Below are 26328 nucleotides of genomic sequence, written 5' to 3' on the forward strand. Positions count from 1 at the left end.
ATCCAGGACGGAGCTCAAGAGAGAATCTGTACCAGGTCCTAACAGTAGACAGGTAAAGTGTTAGTGCTGTTTTTCAGGAGACTCAGGGAACCTGAGAGAGAGAGAGAAACTGCGGAGATGTGTGCATGTATGTGTGCTAGGGGGTGGGGGGTGGGGTATTGAAGGAAAGAAAAGTCTCATCCACATTCTACCCCCTGAGCCCCACAGTAGAGGGGACTGAACTCCAGACACAAAGGGTTCCCTAAGTCTTTGATGAAGTAAGGGGTAGGCCCAGCCAAGGGTTGTGGGAGGAAGCCTAAACCATACTCCAGAGCACCAGAGCCTCACATCTCCCTTCTAGAGAGGATCCTAGACCGTGCTAGTGGTTAGGGCCTTGGGAGATCAACTCACCCATCCATCTCCTTTTACTGAGAGGAATCTGAGAGGCTAAGTGGCCAGTCCCTCTCTCTCTAATGCCTTTCTCTCAGAAGTCTGAGGCCCCAGAAACCACCTACCCATTGCCCCTGCCCATCACAGGGCCACCGTGGCACCCAGACCTAGTACAGGGTCATTTAGTTCTCCACAGAGAGTGACCATTTGGAGCGAGGCTGAGAGGAGGCTGGCCCAGGCTTCCTGTCCAGTCTGGCACCAGGGCCGTGCTAGGGCAGAGCTCCACTGAAAGTCATGATGGGCAGGCAGAGGAGGGAGCAGAGGTCGGGCGCAGCCTTGGCCGGCGAGTTGGGAGACCTCTGGGATGGTGGGCAGAGGCTGCTCTTCTCTGGCTTGTAGCAGGGTGAGACCTCACACCTGTGGGGCAGGGCAGGGGTGAGAGAAGCCCCGCCCCATCCTTCCAGCTCCTTCCAGGCCTCCAGGCGGGGGAGCAGAAACCAACCCCTTCCCTGGGATCCCACGTTGCTGAAGCAGAACTGAGGACTCGTCTTTCCTACCTAACCACGCTCTGCAGGATCTTTCTCTCGTCCTGGTCCAGACACACGGCAAAGGGGCAGCTGTTGGTGCCAATAATCTGCACCTTGTCCACTTTGATCTGTGATGTGCTAATCTGGAAGGAAGGTCCGTGTCAGCTCCCAAAGCCCTGGCCACACAACACTGCCATCCTCTGCAGCTCCTTCTCTACACACTGCCCATCAGGGCTGGGGGGTGTAGGGGGCAGGAGTCTGGCTGGCAGCTCTTCAGGGTTAATGGCCACATCAGGGGATGGGACCTGAGGCCTTCATCAGGCCCTGTCTCCTCTCCGGCCTCTGCCCTTTCCTGAGTCTGGAAGAAGCAAGTGCCTCCTGAGAAGACCCTGCACTGCCAGCCGCCCTCATCATGAGGGCCTCAGGGCGCCCTGATCCCCGGACATGGAGCCCACTCTGCCTCGGACTCAGGGCTCTCCTAGAACCCACCACAGAACCTCTCCACACACACATATTCTCCCACAGACACCCCGCAGCACTCCACACCTGGGTACTCCCCAAACCCACATCCCCACCTACCTTTCCTCTCCCATCCACAGGCCTGCCAGACACTGTTCTCTCACACAGCCACACACGCATACATACGTACATGCGTGCACACCCACACACGCACACACATGCTCTGATAAGTCTACTGAGGACATGGCTGGAGGAGAGGGATGCCCTTACCTGGTTGAAGCCCTTCTTGGATTTGGGGTTCTGCCTTTTCACCACTTCTGTCAAGTTTAGCATCAGGGCCTCCGTGCCAGAGTCTGGAGGGCAAGGATGGCTCAGGCCAGGCTCAGAACACCTCGCTGCCTCCCAGCTCCCACCCTGCCTGCCCCACTCACCCAGCTCCTCCTGCTTCCGGCAGGCCTTGTGGAGGTTGACGGAGGTACAGACCTTCTCCAGGTTGCTCCAGCGACTTCGTCCACTGATCGCCCCCTGGAAACGTAGCACAGCCAGATCCCCTCAGCCCAGAGGCCCCTGTGTACCTGCTCTTCAAAGACCCACCAGTGACAGGGTGCAGTTGAGGCCCATGCAGCCAACTGCTTCTTCTGACTTTCTCCTTGTGTCTCTCAAGGGCACCTCAAACTCAGCATGTCCTAGACCCCGGACCTGGGCCTCTTCCTGTGTTCCCCACCTGGGAAGACGGTGCTGCCAGTCACAGAAGACTGAAATCCAGGAGCCGGGCCTCTCCTTTTCTAATCCATCCCCAAGCCCTGCTGATCACATAACTCACAGCTGTCTCTCGCTTCTTTCCATCACCACCACCACGACCCCAGTGCAGGCTGCCCACATCCTTCTTCTGGACAACCACAGCAGCCTCCTCACTGGCCTTCCTGCATTGCCTGCCAACCCCTCCGACCTGTTCTCCAACGAGCTGCCAGAGCAGCTTCCAAAACTCAAATCCAATCATGTCACACGCACTCCCAGCCCCACTGCAGAGTTAAGCCCCTTTAATGGACACTCGTTGCTCTTAGGACAGGACAAAATTCTCATTGCAGTCAAGGCCCTGGGTATGCTGGCCCCACCTACTCCTTCAGCCTCACCCCATCATCACGTTCCCACCCACTCTCTCAGCTCCAGGCCCCGTGCTCTCCTCTCAGTGTCCACTGATGGTCACACTCCTTCCTACCACAGGGCCTTCGCACATACTGTTTCTGCTGCCTGGAGAGCACATCCTTCTCTTCTTAACCTAATTAACTCCTCGTTTTCTTTCCAGTATTGATTCAATGACTCTTCTCAAGGAAGCTTTCTCTAGCTTTCCTGACTGTGTTGAATGCACCACTTAGGGCTCTCACTTTACCAGGTACCTCTCCCTCATCTGTTTGTCACAGTTGCAATTGTACATCTTGTGGGATCGTCTAACCCATGCCTGCTACCCCTTCTAGACTGTAAGCAGATCTACTGGGACCAGGGCTGTTCTTTCTCCACTCTTGTGAACACTCCTGTACGTAGAACAACAGCGGGTTGTCACAGATGTTTAACAAACACCTGGCACACAGCACTCAGTGATTATCAGTCCCTGCTGTCCACTTCCGTCACCTGCAAATGTAGAGTAGCCCCCAACCTCACTATCCATCAGCCCTTTTATCACCTGTCATCACTCACCGCTCTCTGAGATTATTCTGGCTATTTATTCATTTTCTTGTTCCTTGTGTCTCTCCCTCGCCTAGAGAAGTTAAAGGGAGGGCCTAGCCTTCTGTGCTCACTGCTGTTCCCTGTGCCCGGCACAGAGGCAGCCTGAGCTGGTGCTAAATACCTATCTTTGGAACAGACGAAGGGAGGAAGAAAGGAAAGAAGACAGGAAAGAAGAGTGCTCCCCATCTGTGGGGTGACGTGCTCAGACACCCAAGTCTCCTGGTGTCGCATGGGCACCCCCACTCCACACCAATCCCATCTCCCCACAGACCCTGGCCTCCCCCACCCAATCTGCCACCCCTGCACCTCTCTTGCCCCAACCCTGGGGACAGACCTGGCCGACTCCTGCCCCTGACACTTCATGGAAGCTGCTGAGCGCATTCAGGTAGGGGAGAGAGGATTTGGACGCTGAGGGGGAGAGAGATGTCCGCTCCCTCCTCTTCCCCTCTTCTCTCAGCATCCAGGGGAGCCTACTGCCGCCTTCCTGCTTAAAGACTGGGTCGGGCCCAGGAACATATAGGCCCAAGCTCTGCTGGAGGAAGGATCAGCAAATCCCGAAAGGGAAGGAGCCCCATCACTGGCCTTACCTTGCTGTAAATAATCTGTAGTGTCAGAGGGACGGCCTCCCGGTCGCCATCGATGCCCAGCCGCTTGCTGCCAGGACCTGTGCCACACACAGTCTCTTCACCCCCACTTGCTTCCAGGGCCCCAGATCCTGTAGCCCCACCTCCCAGGTGACCCCGCCTCCCAGGTGACCTCGCCCCCGGGGCCCCGCCTCCTCAGGGCCCGTCTCCCCAGGGCCCCGCCTCCCCAGGGCCCCGCCTCCCCAGGGTCCGTCTCCTCAGGGCCCCGCCTCCTCAGGGCCCGTCTCCTCAGGGCCCCGCCTCCCCAGGGTCGTCTCCTCAGGGCCCCGCCTCCCCAGGGCCCCGCCTCCCCAGGGCCCCGCCTCCCCAGGGTCCGTCTCCTCAGGGCCCCGCCTCCTCAGGGCCCGCCTCCCCAGGGCCCCGCCTCCCCAGGGTCCGTCTCCTCAGGGCCCCGCCTCCTCAGGGCCCGCCTCCCCAGGGCCCCGCCTCCCCAGGGCCCGCCTCCTCAGGGCCCCGCCTCCTCAGGGCCCCGCCTCCTCAGGGCCCGCCTCCTCAGGGCCCCGCCTCCCCAGGGCCTCGCCTCACAGGCCCCGCCTCCCCGGGGCCGTCTCCCCGGAGCCCCGCCTCCCCTGGGCCCCGGTCTCAGGTAGTACCCACCCGAAGCCTTGATGGCGCGTGTCGCAGCAGAGTGGCCCAGCTCCAGGGAGTGGATGAAGATCTCTGTCGTCTTCTCCCCGGTGACGAAGGTCAGCTGGAGAGGGCAGGAGCGTGTGCATCAGCGTGCACCTCCTGGAGGCGCCCACCGGCCCCTCCAGCACAGGGCAGCTGGCTGCATAGGGTAGGGGTGGGGCCTGTAGGCCCAGATGCTGACCGCGGCCTGCCAATGAGTCTGCAGAAAAGAGGCCGTGCGGGCCGGCGGGCAGGCCTTACCTCTGTCTGATAGACCTGCAGAAGCACCGGCCGGGCGGCGAAGCGGCAGTAGTAGAGCAACATGTCGGCCAGGATGGGCAGCTGAGCAGGGGAGCCCTCCAGGGGCCGGGATTCAACCTTCAGGGACTGCTGGGGCCGGCCATGGAGCCAGCCAGAGGCACAGGTGGATGGAGGGCAAGGGAAAGAACATGAGAGGAAGAGGGGCAAAGACACACGTACCCAGGGGCAGAGAGAAGAGACAGAGAGGCGGACAGGGCCAGGGAGGGAGATGGTGAGATGCAAGCAGGAGGCAGGGTCCACGGTCCAGCCTCCACAGTCCTCCCTCAGCTGACACATGGGCCTCCAGGGAGGCTGGACAAGGTCAGGAGTTTAGGAAGGGGGCTGAAATCTAAGGTCCCCTGGACCCTTCTGAGGACCCTTTCCTGTCACTGCAGTGATCCTAGCTCTTGTCCCCAGTGCCCTGTGTCCAGGCTCAGTCCTGCTTCTCACTCACCCAACCTGCTCTTTTCCAAGCGAGCCCTGGTCTTCCACAGAGGTCTCCAGCTGGATTCCCCAAACCCAGGGCCTTCTAAGTGAGCTGGGTGGCTGCAGCCAGTGAGCCCTCTCCTCCTACCCCAGGGGCCACAAACCTGGCACAGGACTTCAGGGGGCAGGTGCATGAGGCCCAGCACGTTGCGCTCATACCAGGGGTCAAGCATGCCAAGGTAGTGGGAGATGTCGTTGGTGCTCTCCTCCCATGGGGCAGTGCGCAGCTCCTGGGGCAAGGGATGAGAGTCACTCCCAGCTACCTGGCAGGCCTGCCCATCCTAGCTCCAGGGCCCGGGACAGTGCCTGCAGCCCCAAGCTGAGCTTCTCCCTGCCCTTGGAGAAGTATGACAACTTTCAGTATTTGTCACATGGCAAAATGTCATACTCAAATGCAGGGCAGGGACCTGGGAGTGAAGGCCAGGCATGAGAAGGTGCCCCATAAACACAGGTGATAGCTTTTGGTGACTTCCAACCAGCTTTCTTCAGGTAACTAGATCCCACTCATGTCCATTCTACTTTCCCACCCCATTTGGTCCAGGGCTGGGGACATACTGCAGGGCTGGGGTGCTTTGGGGAGTCCGTGGGGAGTGGGGGCGTCTGGCTCGGGGGGGCTGGACAGGCACCAGAGCTGGTCCCACGATTTCGCTTCACAGGCACGTAGAAGAACTGAAGCTTGAAGAACCGTGTGAGGAGTGGGCGATTGTTTTCCAGCCGTCTGGCAAGAAGAAGAGGGTGAGAAGGGAACCCTTGGTCCTTCTGGGACCCTAAGCCTCTGGCCTCCGATTCCAGGGCAGAGCAATACCCCCCAATTACGGCTCTTACCGAAGGTTGCTATAGGCCCGAGCCACCTTCCCTGAAATCCGATCGGAGCCAAAGACCACAACACGTAGTGTGGAAGCCTTGGGGTCCTCGTCCCCACTGAGGAAGGGACGGCGGCGCTGAGGGCGTGAGGCAGGGGCTAGGAGCCAGCTGGGCAGCTGGGTGCTGAGCTTGGGCTGGGGCAGGGAGCGGGAGCGCTGGGCACGGGAGGGGGGCAGTGCCAAGTTGTCCAGGGGGCTGCAGAGGCTCTCCGCCCGCCGCAGGGGCAGGGCCTTGTCCGAGCTGCCCTCCAGGCCCCGAGAGTCCCTCCGCAGTACCAGCTGGCTGGTACTTTTAAAGAGTTTATAGATCCTGTTGAACTTCTGCCCGGGCCTGCGGTGACCCCGGCGTTCCTGGCTGCCAGGCCTCTTAGGCCACTCAGAGGAGCTCTCCTCGCTGTCCTCCACGTAGCCACTGTCCATGCCATCCGAAAGGCCTGAGACAAAGGAGGTCAGTAACTGGCGAGAGAGGGATGGCCCTGAGGCCTGGGAGGAGGCAAAGGACAGGGTAGAGTCATGGGACATCACAGAGTTCATGGAGAGCAGTGAGTCCCTCTCTGCACAATGCCCGTCAGTTTCCAAGTCCTCCTCCTCCTCTTCCTCCTCCTCTTCATCGTCCCCCAGGATCCCTGGCTGGAGCAGCTCCTGTTCCTTGAGCAGGATTTCCTGCAGAATGTCTGCAGGGAAGCAAGGGGCAGCACCTTCTGGGTGTCTGGGCTCTTTCATCCCCTCTTGCATACCCTTGTGGAGGTGGTGACAGGCTGAGGCAGAACTGAGGAGGAGCAGAAGGGGGGTGGGGCCGGCCTACGCCTCATAGCCCTGCCTGCTGAGCCTGCTCTAGTGGAGGAGGATTGGGGGTGGGGAGAGGCGGGGAGGCAGCTGCACAGATCCAGGACTAGAAAGACAGCTCAGGCAGTTTGGGGGGCGGGTGCCACCAGGGCCCAATTGGCTCCTTACCAAAGCTGTCCTGGTTCCAGCTGTAGGTGTAGCACCTGGCAACAGGGATGGGGATGGTTCGGAGTTTCCCGGGTTTTGCAGTGTCTATAAGAACAGGGAGCACAGGAGACGAGGGCTGGGAAGGGGCCTTGGCAATTGGAGAAGAGACTGGAGTTGGGAAAGGACCAGCACGAGGACAGTCAGCGGGATGGGCCAAGGCTGAGATAGAGCTGGGATGCCTGGCTCTCAGCTGGAGGGACTTCCTCTTGAGCACACCATGCAGAAGCCATGTAGATAACTTTACTAGCTGTGTGAATGTGGCCAAGTCACAACCTCTGAACCTCATTTTACAATGTCCAAATGGGAAAATAATAGTACTATCCCATAAGGTTTTTATGAGAAATATGGTAGCGGGGACAGCTATGTCCCTCCACATCTCTGCTCCCTTATTCTATGGTGGTAGAATTGGAGAGGGGATGTTTCCCAGGCTCTTCTGGGGCAAGATGTGGCCATGTGACTAAGGTAGGCTCCAAGGGACACAGGTGGAAGTGATGTGGGCCACTTTTGTGTTATCTTCAACAAGAAAACCAAGCCCCTTGCCCTCAGTGAATACTCTTTTTCCCTCCTCCCACAAGACACCAACATGATAGAAATCCAGCCGTAACCCTGAAGATAGGAATGATGCCCTAGAGGATGGTGCAGCAACAAGATGCTGAAGAACCTGGGCCCCTGAATGACTGTGTGGAGCAGAGTCAGCAGTCTGACTGGACTGTGAGCCTTGGGAACCAGAGCAGGCGATGGGGACAGTGGGCACAGCCTCACTCTCTCAAGATCCTCACCTAATACTCCAGAGAAGCCAGCTTTTTCTCCCACTGCCTGCAGCTTGGTCCTGAGCCACTGCCGGGCCTCTGCTACATCCCCGATACCAGATGCCAGCTCCTGTGCCTCTGCAGTCTCTGCGAAGATGTCCTCAAGCTCTGCCAGGGTCTTGGACTGAAAGCCCAGGAGGAGACAGTACATGGTACAGTGCTCCTATACCATGGCCTGGCTGCCCGCCTTTTCCAGCTCCCAGGGTCTTACTGAGGACAGCAGTGACCAGTCCCCTCCCTGGCCCGATCATCCACCTCTACCCACAGCTGGCCAGGGAGCCAGTCCTCCCCCTCACCCCCTAGTCTCAGAAATGGTTAGGAGAGAAAGGCCCGAGCCATAGCACTGCAGTTGGGAGGGACTTCAGTGGTCCTCACTGCACCCCAGAGAAGGGAAGGGGCTCTCCAGGATGACACAGCTGACCTGCCACAGAGTCAGGACTAGAAGCCAGGTCTTCAGTCCAAAGCTCATTCCCATTCCCATGGCATATGCTATCTTCTGAGGCACCAGGCACTGGCACCCAGCCCACTGCCCACAGTGCCACCTACTCTGGTCAGGATCCAGCACACCAGAAACCTTCTCCACAAGGCCAGCCCTCCAGCCACTGCCCTGCCAGGTCACTCAGGGTGAGGAAGGCTAGTGAACCCCAGAGACTGCAGCCAAGAAGGAGCAGAGAGGGGGCTCTGTCTCTCCAGAGGAGTGCTCTGCCGGAGCCCCAAGGCCCCAGGTACATACCTGCAGCCTGCAGTGCAGGCCTGGGAGATCACAGTGGGCCCCAAACGTGGCCTGGAAGGCATGCAGGAGCAGGGTGGTGTAGGCACTGTGGGGTGAGTGTCCGGGTGTGCTCAGCTTGTCGGCCACAGCAAGGAACTCGGCCTGCACCTCCACTGGGTTTAGCAGTAGCACAGTGCTGGGGGCACAGGGGACTGTGGTGTGTGACTTCACCTGGGGGATGGGCAGCATGCCCAGGTGCAGCCACACACCTGTGCCTCCTGGTGCTCTGCTCCACTGAGGCCCAGGCCTCCTCACAGCCCAGGCATGGCCTGGAAGTGAAAGCAGAAGGCCAGGGCAGAGGCTGTCAGCTCCAGGGTCCCAGTTCCAAGGGGAGAGCTTGTGGCCTACTTTTGAGTATTTTTCAGTGGATGTCTTTTAAAGACCTTTCCAAAATTGAACTTAATTTTTTAAAATAAAATTTACCTTAATTTTTCCTATGGGAAATCTGAGTGCATGCAAGATTACTCAAAAGATTATATTTTAGGTGAGGTGACTTTGAGCCAGGTGACCTTTTATCAGGGGGAAGGGAGGAGCAGGCAGCCACATACTGTCATGCAGTTTGGCCTGGGGCCAATTGGCCTGAAAGTCCTCATGAGGTGAGGGGCTGCATCTGCCCAGGGGAAGGGGGCCACGTCAGGGCTGCATCTTGCTCACTCCTCCCCTCAAGGGGGACACCTTTTCTAATTAGCCCATGGCTGTCACACAGGCTAGGATCGGGCTAGGAGGAGTGTGTGCCCAGCCACCTCTACCTCCCTTCTTGCTGGACACCCGGGTTCCCTCTTGGTGCCAGTGTTTAAATTTCTTGATTATGGAAACTTTCAAAATACCCAAATGTTAAGAGAATCATGGGCACTGAAGTGTGGATCTGCCAACCCCTCCGTGTCTGCGTATCTCGAAGCTGGAGTTCAAGCCATCAAAGTATTACATCCAGAGATGCTCTAGTATGAACTGCTTGCAGTTGCTCTCACTTTCTCACAATTCTGTGACCCTGCTGGTGGCATTCCCTCCAGGCTCTGTGGACGTCTTTCAGGGCACAGAGACAGGACCAGTCTCTGTTATAGTCCCCATCATTTGGGGAGAAACTATTTTTGATTTCTCTATTCATGAGAAAAAGGAGGTGGGCTTGCATAGGGGCCCCCTTACTGAGCCCCTCTCCCTTGGTAAGTGCTTGATCATTCCTTCCACAGGCAGGTATGAGCACCGCTGTGTGCAGGACAAGACTAGCCAAACCCTTGCCCTCACCAGCTTGCACGATTTCTCTGCCGGAGAGCTAATCATCAGTCCCAATCTATCGATAATGAAAGGGTGACCATCCCTAACCCTAAGCTCTTTCTACCAACCTCTCCATGCCTCAGTACCCTTATCTGAAAAATCCCTTTTTCTCAGGTTTACGCGAGGATTAGGTGAATCAACACGTGTAGTGAAACTCAGCACAGTGCTTGAGCCCAGTAAGTGCCTAAAAGGTGGTGGCGATTCACCAGCCCACCTGCCCCACCCCTGGCAGTATCTTACTCACTGAACTACATTTTTATGGCCATCCTGTCTCTCTCAACATCTAACCAAGGCTTTTTCTTTGTTTTTACCTAGAAGGACTTAAGAGGTGCTTGCTCAGTGCTATGAATGGGAAGTGAACCCCTGGGGCTGAGGATGGGGAGGGACAGGGATGTAGGGGAGGGGTACAATTTCTGAGCCTGGGAGGTGGGGTCCCAGGGCTCTCAACATGTAAAGGGGAGACCTCCAGAGGGTCCTCAAAGGGCACCTTGTCTCTAGCGCTTTTCAAACTGCAAGTCAGGACCCATGAATGGGTAATCAAATCAATTTGGGAAGTCACACCCAGAATTTGTTTTTTTAAATGGAATAGAAGAGATTAGGACAGAGCTTATTCTTGTAGTAGGGGTAAGTTTCATTTTATGAAATTTGTTTCAGCTGTGTGTGTGTGTGTGTGTGTGTGTGTGTGTGTCTGTGTGTCTGTGTACCAGGCTATCCTATAGAATGTATTTTTTTTTATTGTAGGTACTAGTCAAAAAAGTTTGGAAATCCTGTTTTTAGTAACAGGCAGAAAGACACTGTGGAAAGAGCAAGGGCTTTTGAGTTAAACTGAGTTTCAAATCCTGGCTTGGACACTTACTAGCTGTGTGACCTTAGAGAAGTTACTTGGCCTCTCTGACCTCCAGTTTCCTCATCTGAAAAGTAGGGATAACGTGAGAGGCAATATGTGCCCAACCAGCATGAATGATGTAAATCCCTTTAAGCATCTAATGAAAGACCCTCAGCCCAGAAAAATGAACCTATGCACAAAACATCACCAGCAATTCTAGGGGGTTCCTGTTCCCTTTGAAGCCTGTTTATTGGTGGCTGGGGTAGGAAGGGTTGTGGTGATGGAGGGAACGCCAGATGCATGGGCAGGGCAGGAGGGATGAGGGGACATGGTAAAACATTTGGGGGCCCTGACCTCCCCCATTTCTCCTTCCCCCAAGGGCACTCACACGGTGGAACTGCGGTGACTCCTGATGGGCAGGCCCTGCTCAGCCCTCACCAGGCGCTGGTAGGAGATTCCTGTGGGCCGATGACAAAGAGAAAGTTTGTGGGCTCATGTGTTCCTCCGGCATCATGACCTCGTGCCTCACAATGAGCCAGGCACTAGAGAACCGGTCAGAAGTCCCAGGATGAGGCTCAGGGAACTCCAGGGAAGAAAGCTGCTGTTTGGACCCTCCCTTCTGTGTTTCCATTTACTCATCGCAAGTAATCCCCGCCCTGTGAGACCACAGCCTCCAGTCCCCCAAATCTGTCCTGGGCCTTGCGCTCCTCTGGATCACCTCAACCTCTCGGGCAGCCCTCCCTTCTTGAGGGCTGCCCACTCCCCTCTTGGCCATTCTGCCCAAGCCCCGTCCCCAGGCTTGGGGTGGCCTGACTGGAGACACAGGGATGCAGGGTTAGAGCCTGGGTCAGAAGCCTGAGTTCTATCCTGGCTCTTCTGCGTGGCCTTGTACAGGTCACTTGATCCCTGGGCTTGTTACTCCTTATAAGGGGCAGATTAGATCGGTGGCTTCTGAGGCCTTTAACAGGCTATGATTCCCAGGACCCACTTCGGCTCTTCAGAGATGGAGAGGCAGAGCATGGTGGGAGGGAGAACCTGGGTCCAGCAGGCTGTCCAGTTGTTCCTGGGTCCCCGTCACCAATCTCTTCTGACTGTGCCCGTGTCTTCCTGCAGTTGATATGCCAGGGACCCCTCAGCCTCAGTTCCAGCCAGGCAGTGAGTTTCCAATCTCCCAGCCTTCCCGCATCTTCTCAGGGGACTGCTATCTTCTCTAAGTCTCCGACCCTAGTCCCTCCTCCCAGCCGCATCCCTGTCCTCTTCCTCCCCATCTCCTCTGACTTCGAACATGCCAGAAAAGAACAAACCAAAAGTTTTCTCTTTTTTTCTGCAACTCGACTCTGTTCTGTAGCTGGAAAGTTGTCTCTTTACACTATGTTGTCAGTTTCCATGGCAACCACGATTAGGACATTAAACAACAGTTCTCCTCATCGACCAGGGTAAACAGAGGCAGGGGTTGGGGATTCAGTGGAATGTGGGTGGGCCCCCTTCTTGTCAGAGCTTGGGAAAAGACATGGGGGAGTCCCTGTCAGGAGCAGAGCCCCCCGGACTGGGGTGGAGCTGGGAACCAGAAGGACATCCCCTCTGATAAGTGCAAGCCAAGACTGGGGGTTCGGAGACAGCTACAAACGAAGGGCCATAATTCTTTAGTAAATGGCAGAAAATTACCAAATTATGCTATTCTAACTTGGAAATTTATTGTTTTGATTTTGGGCATTTTTGTGTAATGTTTACTTTATGTAATTGTCATATGTTTTGAAGTTAACATTATGTCTATTTTGCTAGCAAAGTCCCTGAAACAGTGGCTGTTACTATAAGGACTCGGGACGCCATCTGGTGGCTGCTCATATGCATTACAGAGACGAGCTCCCCTTGCCACCCGCTAGGAGCCCCCCAGTATAATACCAGTTACCATAGTGGAGACAAACGGATATTCCCAGTTTCTATGACCACAAAATGCACAGACAAGCAAAATCTTCTCTTGACCTTATTTTGCTTTTCTTTTGCTATTTAATGTTTTTTTAAACAGGTAACCCACACCTTGCTGACCCCACTTCTTCACCCCCAGTTCTGCTTCTGTTAACCCAGGACATGCCACTGGTCATACTCCGCTGTGCAGTCACTCTCTGTCCACATCAGGTTTCCTCCAAAATGCCTGGCAATTGGCTTCTAGTCCCACTGCCCTCCTGAAGCTTACCAACATTTTCCCAGTCTCCAAACCACCAGCTTACTGGCTCATTCTCCTTGAACTTTTGATTTTGGAGTGTTTGATACCATTGACAGCTTTCTCCTTGTAGCCTTCTTTAGTCTCCGTGGCAAGGAACATTCTCTCACATCTTATGTTTCCACACCTGTGTATCTCAGGCTACTTCAACAGTCTCATTTGGGACTGCGCTACACTTTGAGCTGGAGGCTGCTTCACGTTAGCTGTGTGGAATCCGTGTAACTGTCTTATTTGCTACACAAATGGGGGACATTTAGGAGGACATCTGTGCCTCTTGGCACACCCTGACCCAGAGGGAGTTGTTTCCAGAGCTGGTTGGCCAGTGATGAATATCCAAGATACCCAGCAGTTCCCAAGCGGAGCATACCATCATCAGATAAAACTCCCCACCCATCAAATCTTGCTCCGTGGCCTCTCTCGGTAATGGGCTCCACTGTTTATCCTGGGGTGTTGGGTTTGGGGGTAATGGATTGGTGGCCTGGGGCCTGAGCTGGGAACAAATTTAAAAAGACGGCCACAGGGAGGGAGGCTTTAGTTCTATAAACTTTTGTAAACACTGCCTCCTTTGAGCCAGGCTTAGAAATTATCTTGCCAAGTTCCCATTTGCTCGTGTACGTGGTGAGGTTGGAAATGTCTCCCAGCATCCTGCAGGCCAGACAGGTCTTGGTTTTCATTACCTGGTGGCACCAGAGAGGCCCCGACAGGGTGTGCGGCATCAGTCCTGGGACCACCCTTAACTCCACCCTGCACTCCCTCCTCTAGGAGGCTGCCCTGGGGAGCCACGGGTCAAAGGACTCCTCTGTCCCTTTGATCTTAGATCAGACTTTCCCTTGGTCACTTTGGCAGGTGGGAACAACTCTCTGGGGTAGGCTTCTTGGTCAAGACTGGTGCAAGGCCTAAACAGGAAACTTGCCAGTTTGTTCCTGTGTCAGGTCCCAGCAAGTAGGAAATACAGGAGCCACTTCATATGGGCAAAGAATGGGTACTGGCGGGGTGGGTGCAGGGGGCAGTTATGGTGAAGTTCAACTCTTGCCTGGGCATTTGAGACCCTTCACCACTGAGCCTTGTTTTCCCATCTAAGAGTCCACTCTTTTTTGAAGTTGCAAATAGACGGCAATTCTGCACAGAGCAGCTGACTAGGAAGACTAAGGACGCATGAAAATCATGACTACTGTCACTGAACAAGAACTGGTATTGAGCTAACCATACACTTACATAGATGCCCGTGCTGAGGGTGTTGTGAGGTGCATAGCATGGGCGAGGTGAGGTAGGCAGTGAACATTTCGGCTCAGTTTTCTCTTACAAGACAACACCAACATTCCATAGCACCATCAGTGTTACTGTGAACAGGGTCCAGACTTAACTAGATCGTGATCACCAAATGAGACGATGCCCTGCTAGTTCTCCAGTATCTGTAATTAATATCAACTCATGGTTGGCAGGCTGAGTCCAATCTATATCAGACCCTGACTCAAACACAAGGCACGACACTCCTGGTTGCTCTTATACAACCGGGGGTCCCATGAATAGCACCTTCCTGCTCCCCATCTCTAGAGCCCTAGATTCCAGACAGGCTGGAGGAATTGGGGACTCAGGGCCATGTGGCCTGAGCAGGCCAGGGCAGCAAGGTGAAGCACAGCCTTCAGATGAATAAAAGAAGGCGGGGGAGACATGTCAAGGAAGGCATGGGATGCCTGGCAGCTGGGAGTCTGGGAGCAGAGAGGTGGACGGTGAGAAGGGATGTGGCCAGGAAGCCAACAGAAAACGCCAAGGGGAAAGAGACCACCGGGCAGACCTCCACGCGGCCAGAGTAGATTTTGAGTTCATGGAATCAACAGGCTGATAATAACAAGACACACTCGCTGCCTGGACAAGTGCGGTAACCCCATGGAAACGCCTGTGGGATGAGGTCCTCAGCTTTGCAGAGGCCCCAGGCCTGAGGGTTGAGTGCGGGGAGACCTGCCACACCAGCCCTTCCACCACCCTGCTGAGAGTCACCCTAACAGGACTAATCTGGGTTTTCCAGGCCACTCTTGTAAGTCAGGCATATATGGCAGAGGCTTCTAGGCATCTACCAACATCCATCACCCTTTCTTCTTCACTAATGGGATAGTTGATAAGTCACATTTCTCAACCTCCCTTGCAGAAGGTGTTGGCAGCGGGGTGGAGGGTCCCTGTTTTGTAACCCTTCTTATTTCCTCCTTTCTGTTAACTGGAATGTGGACACAATGGGCAGCTCTCCAGCAGCCATCTCAAACCATAAAGTGACCTTGAGGACAATGTCTCCTGCTAAGGATGGTGGAGCAGAAAGATAGGAGAAGACTGGTTTAGGATGTTCATGAGGCCACCATGCCAGCAGTGGACTGCCTTCTTCCAGATTTGTGTGTGTGTGTAAGAGAAAAATAAACTTCTGTGAGTTTAAGCCATTGTTATTTTGAGTCGTCTGCTACAAGCAGCCAGCTTCGTCCTAACTGACTACACCTGTGATTTCTGGAACATCTGCTCCCCAGTCTTTTAACTAAATCTCCCCCACCTATTAGTCAATGATGTTTGACATTACTTCAAGGGGTCTAAACATTTCATTCCATAATCAGAGACAAAAAGTATAAAATGCAAATGTCTATGATCAGTCATGTCCCAAGAGAAATTTCTTGCCACTGAAGAATATTCAGAATTTACCCACCACCAGTCGATAGGCAAACCTGACCTAACCCAGGTTTGTTCCTGCTCTGACAGGGGGTCAAAGGGTAGGAAGGCACTAAGTAAGCAAAAGGGAAAGAGACAGGAGAAATTCCCAAGGGAGGAAAGGGCTTACAAAAAGACAGCCAGGACAGGGCAGGGTCTTTCAGTCACCCCAGTCCTGTCTATGTCTCTTGGTAGATGGACAGCTTTATGAAAAGAACAGGATATGGCTTTTGGAGTCAAACAGACATGAGTTCAGTGGTAGAGCTCTTGCTAGCTATGTGACTGACAAGCTCCCTGTCTAGGCTTCAGTTTCATCATCTGAAAAATGAGAATGATGATACTACCCAGACAGATATTCTGAGGGACAGATGGGACCAGCCCTTGGCAGTGGCTAATACACCATAAGCACTCAGTAAATGCCACCATTGCTTTGCTGCTGCCATCATCACCATTGACAACAATCGCAGTCCTACTTTTGACAGGGAGGCTCAGAGAGCTTAAGTAGCTTGTGCAAGGTTGTCAGCTAATAAGTGACAAAGTATAGGTCTTCCTCATCCTGAGGTCCATGTTCCTTCTTTCACACCTGACTATATAGCTTGGTCCAGGGACACTGGACTCCTCTGAGTCTTAGGTTTCTCATGTATGAAATGGGAATAATATTACTTCTTCTTTGCACTGCACAGGGCTGTGGTATGGGTGAGATGCAATCCTGGAGGTTTGGGGCTTTGAAAATTGCAGTGACTTGCACATAAGATGCTCACTGGTGCCCCTCAGGGTTACAGACAAATTTTTGCAGGCAAGTATTGTGGTCTGCACTGCCATGTAGACATAGAGTAAATATTCAATAAACAAGTGGGCTGAGCCCAAGAGGGCTACGGTGGGCAGAAACCAGTGGCACTGACGTGAGGTTTCCTGCCACCCCCAGAGAGGAGGCAGTAAGCGACCCTACTGGGGGTGCAGTCAGGAAGAAGGGGGTGGCCCCCAGCCTTGATAAGAGGCCCACTTCCTCTGCCACCCAGCCACATCAAGGCGGGATAAACTGTTTCACTCGTCTCCATGGCAACTGGGTCCCTAAGGCTCCATGGGTGGAGAGCCCAGCACCCCAAGTCCCAGTCATTTTCTCCCTGTGACCTTGCCAGGACCCATTTCTTAAACTAGCCTCAACCCAACCCCTACTGCCTCCAGAAATGTGAAATCAACATGGGCCAGCATTAATCTTCACACACTGCTCTGAGAGGGAGGCATTATTATATTCCCATTTCACAGATGAGAAAACTGAAGCTCGTGTCTTGCCAAAGGTCCCAGACCTAGTGAGTAGTAGACCCAGGATTTGAAACCATGGTGGTCTGGTACCAAGTACTGGCAACTACTAAGGTATTCAGCCTCTCCTCCAAGAGCACACGTTTCCTGGCCTCCATTCTAGCCTTCGCCCCACTTCCTCCCACTGTGGCCCTTACCTGGGATTATTGGGGGTGGGAGGGACTAAGCAATAAGGCAAAAAGTTCACTGCATGCCTTTAAAAAATCATACTAAGGCATTTTCTGAAGAGCCCACTTAAGGGTCATGTAGAAGAAGGTAATTTTATTTGACTTACTACTTGCTACTGATGAGGGCTCAGGTTGTGTGAAATTAGAGATTAACTTGTGGATAAATTGCAAATGATTTTTACTCAGTAGAAAAGATAACCCCAAAGGTTACAGTTTTATTCCTCTATATGATATATACTAGTTTTGTATCTAATTTTGCAATCTTATTCTAGCTTATATGAGAAATTTATATAAGTTTCTTATATTGTCTTTTAAAACCAGCTCTACCATCTTGCTGGTTCCCTCAGTAATGAGCTGATTACAGATGCTCCTTGACTTACGATGGGGGTATATTCCAATAAACACATTGTAAATTAAAATATCATAAGGCAAAAAGGCATTTAATACACCTAACCTACCAAACATCATAACTTAGCCTAGCCTACCTTAACTGTGCTCAGGACACTCACATTGGCCTACATTTGGGCAAAATCATCTAACACAAGCCTATTTTATTGTTGATTATCTGATATAATTTATTGAATACTGTACTGAAAGTGAAAAACTATGTTTTTGCACCATCATAAAGTCGAAAAATCGTAAGTCAAAACCATCATAAGTCGGGGACCACCTGTACATCTCTGACAAAGGCTCACTATACATTTGTATGAGTGTTAGGTTTCTTAACTGTTTGAAAATGATTCTCTGACACAGGGGAGAGTTCCTGGTTTCCTACTTCGGTGCTTTCTGTAGAAGAAGAGAAGCTCCTAGCATGGGCAACCTGGCCTGAGCTGCCCTCTCAGGTGTCTGCCTTCTCCTTGGTCACCAGGATACCTGAGGCTCATGTGGTCCCGGGACCAATGTGGAAGAGAAAGCCCTCAGTAGTGGTTCCAAGGGTCAGTGCCTGCTCTGAGGCCAAAGGACCCTCGTTCCATTTCCATTTCCAGTTGCTGCGCTGCCCAGATCGTGTACCCCAGGCCTAGCACCCCATGGTCCCACATGCTTCACCACAACCAGCCCCTCCACTCCACATCTGCTAGCTGCACTGCCCACAACACAGTTCCTGCCCAGCCGCCCACAGAAATATCTCAGGCACAGCGTGCATTCAGTTGAGGAAAGCCAGCTGGTTCTACTTGAAATCAGGAAGCAGTCTCCCTGCAGGTGACACCCCTCCCCCCAACCCCAAATCTCTCTTACCCATTTCAAAATAAGAAAAAGTCATTTAGATCTTTGGTGTAAACTGGAGGCCCTGCCAAGGCCTTTGCATTTTAAATCCTTTTTCTCAAAATTGTAGAAGGGAAGAAAATCTTGGCCTTCTGGTACAGGAATTCTAGTCACCAGCAAGAAGCCCAGAATAGATTCAGATCTGTTTATTTGGGTGGGTGGGTGGGTGGGGCAATAGGAGGGAGGGAATGAAAGAGATCGACTTTAACCGGTTTGTTCATATAGGCTGCTTTTGAATATTAGGCTGGCAGATTGTCTATTCATAATGTGACCTGGGACCTTTCAGAGTCCAACACCTGCTCAGGACCTTCCTGATTACTTAATTGTCCACCCAAGTGTCTACCATAAGGTGAGGGCCATGTTATAGGTAGACTTTGGGGTTGGCCGACCCTAGCCTGCACCCGCTCTGTTCATTTGTAACAACGGAGAGCTGATTGGTTGAAGAAAGATAAATCAGTTGATTGGTTGGGAAGCAGACAGATCAGCGGACTGGTCAACTGGTTGGAAAAGAAAGTCATGAATCCCTCCAAAGGAATTTGTAAATAAAGCTTCAGTCCTGGGCTTTCTAGAGTCCATGAGTCATTGGGGAATAAGATTTGGGACTTCAATCTTGTGTGCGTGTAATGTGTACGATGAAAATTAAGTGCTGCCAGTACTAAACAGGACCTGGTGCCTGCATACATTTGAAAGAAAAAAACAAAAATGGGACTACAACATACACAGTATTGGGGGGCCTGCCTTTTTACCCAAGTTACTTACCATCTTTTAACTTTGGTAACTCTATTTCTACAATATCATTTTTAATAATTTAATAGCATTCCACCAAATGACTTGGCCACAGTATACTCAACCATGTTCAATATTTAGTGGGTTTTTTTTGCATTGGTTGGTTATTAGAAAGAATGCATTGATGAGCATCCTTATAGTTAAATCTTAGCACATACATAGTTATTCATCAGGGTAAATTTCTAGGAATGGGATTGCTGGGTGAAAGGGTATTCTTTTTAATGCTTTAACAAGCACAACCCGCCTTTTCCTGACCAACACTGATATTTTCGTTCTTTTTTTTAACTTTGCCAATTTGATAGGGGAAAAAAAGTGTCCCATTTTTTTGTTTTGCATTTTCCTTATTACTAATGAGGGTGAATATTTTGAGGCGTACTGGTCAGCCATTCATGGTTCTTTTTTGAAGTACTTGAATCATGTCATTCATATTTCCACTGGGGAGTTTGCCTATTTTTAATTGACTCAAAAGAACTTTTAATGGGTTTGATATATTAATTTTGTGTTGCAAATATTTTTCATAGTTTGTTACTTAACTCCCATTTATAGAAGGTTAACTGAATTCATCTGAAGTCTCAATGAGGAATCACAGATCTTGTAAAATTTTTTTTTTATTATGTTTTATTACTGGTTGATGTTGGTTTATGGGAAAGCTCTTAGCCACCTGTTTTCTAGTTCTGACAATTCTTCATTTGGGTGATCCTCTTAGTCTTGACATGTAAGCAATTGTTTGAGCTCTGAATAATTAAAATGTTATCTTCTCTAGAAGAGAAAATATTCTTTATTTTTGTCTTTTTGCATAGGCAAAATACCTATAAACAAAAAGAGGAAGATTAATGATTTTAATGGAAATGTCTGTAGTATTTCGCCATGGGCTCTTGCCATATTAAGAACACTTCTGTAGTAATAGTTTCCATATATCGAGAATTTTTAAATATCAGGAATGGGTATTGAATTTTATCAAATGTTTTAGAAATATCTATTAAGATGCTGATGTGACTTTATTCCTGTGAGTGTTGATGTGACAAATTACTCTAATATAACCACCTCTTGGTAAATCATACTTGATTGTGTTTTCTCTTGCTCTATCATAGTTTTCTTAGACCTCATTTTCATGTCTATAACAGTATCTACAATTTCTCAAGAACCCCTATTTTTCAGACTCCGCATATGAAAACCTAGAAAGGACCAGGTTCTTGTCCACACTAGTCATGGCAGCCATCCACCTGTCCATTGCTAGTACTGACCACCTTCCCCAGCCAGAGCTGAATCAACCCACACGTGCAATTGCCTTTTTCTCCTGGGGCAAAGAGAACAAGCAAGAGACTCTTGTCAATATTTTGGGGTCTTCTCTGTCTGACATGGGCAGCCTTAGAGACCGGTTGGCTAACTAGAGCAGAGGTACAGGCCAAGGGGTAGGGGTTCCTTTCCCCAAACCCCTGTTCCAGTTTCCCCTAAGAATTCCTCCCAAGTTTACTGCTTTCAGCTTGTGCATATTCAGCCTCCTGATGCTGTGTGCACCACAAAGAGAAAGTTTTGAACCAGAGCATGGGCAGAGATGAACTGAAGGATGTGAGGTGAGGAGGCACATATCCAATGAAAGTTACAGGAGGGCTGGAAGCATCCTGGCCACATGAGCCCTGCCCCATGTTCTGGCCGCCTCAACACTCACCTGGGGCCTTGAGTTCAGCATCGATGAAAGTGAGCAGTTCCTGGTAGATGCTGCAGTAGGGAACAGGCCAGGTCAGGAATCGGTGGTAGGTTCTGGCTGCCTTTAGAAGAAGATCTGAGTCTGGTGGGAAGTGTGGTGTCTAGGATGGAGAGGGGGCAGTAAGCAAAGAAGTCTGGGTGCGAAAAAGCTCACTGATATTCCAGAACAGCCTCTGCTCCCTTACTGGAATGTTCCACAAAGAACATACATTTCCTGGCAGCAAAGATCATAAATAAACACATTTATGATCTTTGAGACACATTGCCAAATCACTTTCTGAAAACATTTTGCCATTTGTAATATCTGTACGTATGAAGGTCAGGAAGCTAGAAGTTACCCACAGGGAGTGAGTTACAGATGGCAAGACAGCACCTAGGGGTGACTCTATCATAAGGGCCTTGTTTTACCAAACAAACCATAGTTCACCCAACACTTGAGAGAGCCTCTCTGAAAAGCTGCCACCTTAGAGGTCATTCTAAATGCTGTCATGGCTGCCACTTGTTTTGGGGGAATGGTCTTCAATGCCCACCTTCATTTAAATATCCTCGCTAGAGGCAAATGTTCTTTAAGGGCGGATTAAATCAGTGTACACGAAGTCATTTGGTGCCATCAGTCTGGTGGCTACAGGGGCTGATCACGTTGAGTGAAACTGACCACTGGGGTAAAAAATGAGGAGGACATGAATCTTGTGGCTTGTGAACAAACATGACAACAGTTCCTCCATGACAGCCCAGAGATGCCAGGCACAATGGCGGCCACGTGGAGTTACTGAGCCCTCTCCAGATGGCCACTCTGAAGCCAGCAGAGGGTTGAAACCCCTCTCACGTGTCACTGCTTGACAGTTTCTCTCTGTCTCCCACGGAGGTCACTCTGCCTTCCTCTCCCACGCCTCCCTTGCTTCCCCGTCCTGGCCCACCCTGGACTCACGCAGAGGACAGTGGAGTAGAAAAGCAAGGCCAGAGGTGCAAGCAGGTCATAGGTGCCCTTCTCCTGGACCTGTGGGGAGGACAGGGGAGGAGGAGTGAGGCTCATTCACATGGCGCAGGGCTCTGGGGCAGAAGATGGCAGTGCTTTCCCATGCTAGTCTTTCTTTTCTTATTATTTTTTTTTTTAAGTTAAAAGTAGTGCAACTCAAGACAAAAATTTGGAAAATAGAAGTAAGAAAAAAAAAAAAAAAAAAGAACACTCACAATATCCTCCTCCCAAACTCAACCACAGCTAATGCTTCAATGTATGAGGGTACTTTGAAAAGTTGTGGAAAAATAGAATTAAAATATTATACAAATCTTTCCATGAACTTTTTGAAGTATCCATGTACTTCTCTTTACATGGTTTTTTCCCTATGTATTTTCTTCCACAAAGCTATAATCACAGTATGTATATTTTTACTCTTAATGTCTCTTACATATAGTATTATAAGTGAATTTCTGTTTTACTGCATGGTCTTTAAGACCACCTTTTTTTCTCTCCTGGTTCTATATTTACCTATTTTATTTGTGCTACAAATATGTTTTCCTATTTGTTGGTTATCTCCTAATTTTATAGACATTTTTGATGCACAGAAATTGCAAGTGTTAATTTTTCCTTTATGGATTTTTGCTTTAGCATGAAAAGGTCACGTAAATATTCATATATATTTTCTTCTTTTCTTTGAAGCTTCATTTTCTTAAATTGAAGTCTTTAATCCATCTAAAATTTAATCTGCTGTGTCCTGAGCTAGACTTTCCACTCTGTATTTTTCCAAATGTCTAGTCAATTTCCCCCGAACCATTTAATACATCCTAGTGATGCAACTTTATTATATATTAAATTTTGTATATATCCTTGGATAATACCCATCTTTTTTTTAACTGCATAATATTCCTTCTGGTAGATCTCCATAATTAGTTTCATTGTGGACATTCAAGATTATTTTCTTGATATTTTACATACTTTTGCAATGAACACCATTGTGCACACTCCTTTCCTATAATTTGGATTATTTATCTAAGGCAGAGTTCAAGAAGTGGAACCATCGGAACAAAAATTATGAACATATTTATGATCTTTGAGACACACCACCAAATCACTTTCTGAAAAGATTTTGCTATTTGTAATATCTGTATGTATGAAAATACTAGTTTCAGAATCCTCCTCCTGCACTGATTATTACAATTTTTTTGCTAATTTGCTAGGCAAAGTCTGTCTCGTTATGGTTTTAGTTTGCATTTATTTTATTATAACCTTTATTTTATTATAATTTATATTGCACTTATTTATTATACCTTTTTTCCACATTTATCTTCAAGTTCTACTTGTTCTTTTGTGAATTGTCTCTTTGATTGAGCCCACCACACGACATACATACATGTGCGCACACAATTTACAATTCATTGGTTAAAAGGCTAAAGGTCTCTTGGCCCATTCTGGAACTTGTGGGCATTGGAGACACAGAGAAAGCCCCACCACCTCTTCTGTGCTGGATAACTGCAGCAGGCTCAAATGTAGAGCTCTCCTTCTCTTTACCCTTAATAGACAATGTGTCTACTACACCTGCTGCTCTGACTCTTCTACAAAACCCTCAGCTATTACTACACAGTAGCTGATCCTTTATATTTGGGTTTATAAGTTATGCACTGCAGAGATGGTCTAGCTCCTCTGAGTTGGTTTGCTTGTTTGTGATCAGGCTATGATAGCACCAGGTAAATGGTGGTGCCAGAACTCTAACTCTGGGTATCTTGGTAAATCAAGACTCTTCTTACAGGAACAGCTAACGAAGAGAGAAAGTGACATGTTTTCCAACTCAGTCATGTATTTAAAATAAGCAAGCAAGTAAGTAAGTAAGTAAGTAAATAAGTAAATAAATAAGTAAGTAAGTAAGTAAGTAAATAAATAAATAAAAACATAACTTAAAAGAGAATTCTTTATAAAAGAGCCCAAATCCTTTTTTAGGACTCACAACTTCTCTGGAACCCTAGCCCAGCTCAGCATTAAACACATTCCTCTTCATCATAAAAGCCCATTCAATTGAACTGTCAGAAAAGGCCTCAGTTTATCTCTCCACTCAGTTTTCTTTTTCATGTCTTTGTTTTTATGGATCTTTTTGAGGAAAGAAATTTGGTAAAGCTTCCTCTCTCCTTTCTAGTCAATACCTTGACTTAAGCAACGTCTGCCCTAAGAAGCAGCCTCAGCTCACATATTACCTGTTCTTACTAAAAGGAACACACTCCTCCCTAGAAAACTGCAACGCACAAGCACTGCTGAAATGCAAAATTCACAGGTTCCCAACGACTCTGCCAAGCCCCTCTGGTGGTCCGGGCACCCCAGGACTGACACTCTCTGGGACCTATTTCTTGACTCTACATGACCAAGCCCAGCTCTGCCCTTCAATTCCTTACTGGCCCTCACCTCTCGGGTTTTCTTCAGGATCTGCTCAAGGAGGATAAGGAAGTGGCCCGGGTCCCTGCTGACCAGTTCCTGCAGGCTCCAGCAGTTCAGACACAGCCCAGCTGGAAAGGGAGAGAGAGAGAGAGAGAGAGAGGCGACTGGTCAGTTCAGGTCTTTTCTGGCCACCCTCAGGCAGGGGTTGTAGAGAAGGGGGGATCTACATTGGAACATTCCTTTTGGGATTGCATTGGAACATTCCTTTCTAAAGTAAGAGAGTCTAGGAAAAAATGTTGGACCAACACTCAACCCTATCACACCCCATCAAGACATCATGTTGAGTTCCCTATTCCTGCATATACAAGAGACTCAGGAGACATAGAGATTGGAAATTTGGGCTGGGATCCTCTTCAGAGGCCAATAACCTTGTCTTAACTCAGCTCCTGTGCCTCTGGAGAGCACACCAGTCCTCCTGCAACTCCCTTGCCCTGGTTTCCTACAGTGGCTGCTGGTACCTAGGAGATGCAGGGAAGTTAGAACAGAGGCAAGAACAGACCAATAACAATAAAGGAGATTGAAGCTGTTATCAGAAGGCTCCCAACAAAGAAAAGCCCAGGACCAGATGGATTCACAGCAGAATTTTACCAAACATTCAAAGAGGAATTGATACCGATTCTTTACAAACTATTCCAAAAGATTGAAATGGACGCAAATCTCCCAAACTCATTCTATGAGGCAAACATCATCCTGATACCAAAACCAGGTAAAGATATAACCAAAAAAGAAAACTACAGGCCGATATCCTTGATGAATATAGATGCAAAAATCCTCACTAAAATACTAGCAAACAGAATACAGCAACACATACGTAAAATTATTCACCACAATCAAGTGGGATTCATCCCAGGGATGCAAGGTTGGTTCAACATATGCAAATCAATAAATGTGATACACCATATTAATAAACTCAAACACAAGGACCATATGATCATCTCTATAGATGCTGAAAAAGCATTTGATAAAGTTCAGCACTCATTCATGACAAAGACCCTCTATAAGTTAGGTATAGAGGGAAAGTATCTCAACATAATTAAAGCCATATATGCCAAACCCACTGCCAATATCATCCTGAATGGGGAAAAGCTGAAAGCTTTTCCTTTAAGAACAGGAACTAGACAAGGATGCCCACTCTCACCACTCCTATTCAACATAGTGTTGGAAGTACTAGCCAGAGCAATCAGAGAAGAGAAGGAAATAAAGGGCATCCAGATAGGAAAAGATGAAGTCAAACTGTCCCTGTTTGCAGATGACATGATCCTATATATCGAACAGCCTAAAGCCTCTACAAAAAAACTCTTGGAATTGATAAATGATTTCAGCACAGTAGCAGGATACAAAATCAACACACAAAAATCAGTAGCATTTCTTTTCTCCAATAGTGAACATGCAGAATGAGAAATCAAGAAAGCCTGCCCATTTACAATAGCCACCAAAAAAATAAAATACTTAGGAATTGAGTTAACCAAGGAGGTGAAAAATCTCTATAATGCGAACTACAAACCACTGCTGAGAGAAATTAGAGAGGATACAAGAAGATGGAAAGATATCCCATGCTCTTGGATTGGAAGAATCAACATAGTGAAAATGTCCATACTACCCAAAGTGATATACAAATTCAATGCAATCCCCATCAAATTTCCAAAGACATTTTTCTCAGAAATGGAAAAAACTATCCAGACATTTATATGGAACAATAAAAGACCACGCATAGCCAAAGCAATGCTGAGCAAAAAAAATAAAGTTGGAGGCATAACACTACCTGACTTTAAGCTATACTACAAAGCTATAATAACCAAAACAGTATGGTACTGGCATAAAAACAGACACACTGACCAATGGAATAGAATAGAGAATCCAGAAATCAACCCACACACTTACTGCCATCTGATCTTTGACAAAGGCACCAAGCCTATTCACTGGCGAAGGGACTGCCTCTTCAGCAAATGGTGCTGGGATAACTGGATATCCATATGCAGGAGAATGAAACTAGATCCATATCTCTCACCGTATACTAAAATCAACTCAAAATGGATTAAGGATTTAAATATACACCCTGAAACAATAAAACTTCTTAAAGAAAACATAGGAGAAACACTTCAGG

At 49.5% G+C, this 26328-nt stretch overlaps 1 protein-coding gene and 1 long non-coding RNA gene across 3 annotated transcripts in view; one reads left to right on the forward strand and one right to left on the reverse strand.

Moving 5' to 3' along the window:
- Window positions 1-597: 597 nt before the first annotated feature.
- PIK3R5 (phosphoinositide-3-kinase regulatory subunit 5) overlaps window positions 598-26328 on the reverse strand; it is a 28971-nt gene continuing 3240 nt past the window's right edge. Inside the window, exons 2-18 of one of the 2 annotated variants that reach the window (XM_063111454.1) lie at window positions 24192-24292; window positions 21732-21800; window positions 20766-20904; window positions 11043-11112; window positions 8518-8692; window positions 7755-7908; window positions 6937-7020; window positions 5945-6656; window positions 5675-5837; window positions 5224-5349; window positions 4595-4720; window positions 4322-4415; window positions 3668-3744; window positions 1787-1880; window positions 1626-1708; window positions 927-1039; window positions 598-786 (exon numbers count right to left, since the gene is read on the reverse strand). In XM_063111454.1, coding sequence (XP_062967524.1) covers window positions 639-786; window positions 927-1039; window positions 1626-1708; window positions 1787-1880; window positions 3668-3744; window positions 4322-4415; window positions 4595-4720; window positions 5224-5349; window positions 5675-5837; window positions 5945-6656; window positions 6937-7020; window positions 7755-7908; window positions 8518-8692; window positions 11043-11112; window positions 20766-20904; window positions 21732-21800; window positions 24192-24292 — 2528 coding nt within the window. In that variant the 3' untranslated portion in view covers window positions 598-638. Of the gene's footprint in view, window positions 787-926; window positions 1040-1625; window positions 1709-1786; window positions 1881-3667; window positions 3745-4321; window positions 4416-4594; window positions 4724-5223; window positions 5350-5674; window positions 5838-5944; window positions 6657-6936; window positions 7021-7754; window positions 7909-8517; window positions 8693-11042; window positions 11113-20765; window positions 20905-21731; window positions 21801-24191; window positions 24293-26328 lie in introns of both variants that reach the window. The other variant, XM_063111453.1, reaches the window with a different exon arrangement.
- LOC134388423 (uncharacterized) lies at window positions 4306-11952 on the forward strand. Its single transcript, XR_010024632.1, has 4 exons — window positions 4306-4410; window positions 5776-5854; window positions 7551-8509; window positions 11034-11952. It is a non-coding gene; the product is annotated as an uncharacterized LOC134388423 (long non-coding RNA).

Source organism: Cynocephalus volans, chromosome 10 (assembly GCF_027409185.1).
Source record: "Cynocephalus volans isolate mCynVol1 chromosome 10, mCynVol1.pri, whole genome shotgun sequence".
NCBI classification, from domain to species: Eukaryota; Metazoa; Chordata; class Mammalia; order Dermoptera; family Cynocephalidae; genus Cynocephalus; species Cynocephalus volans.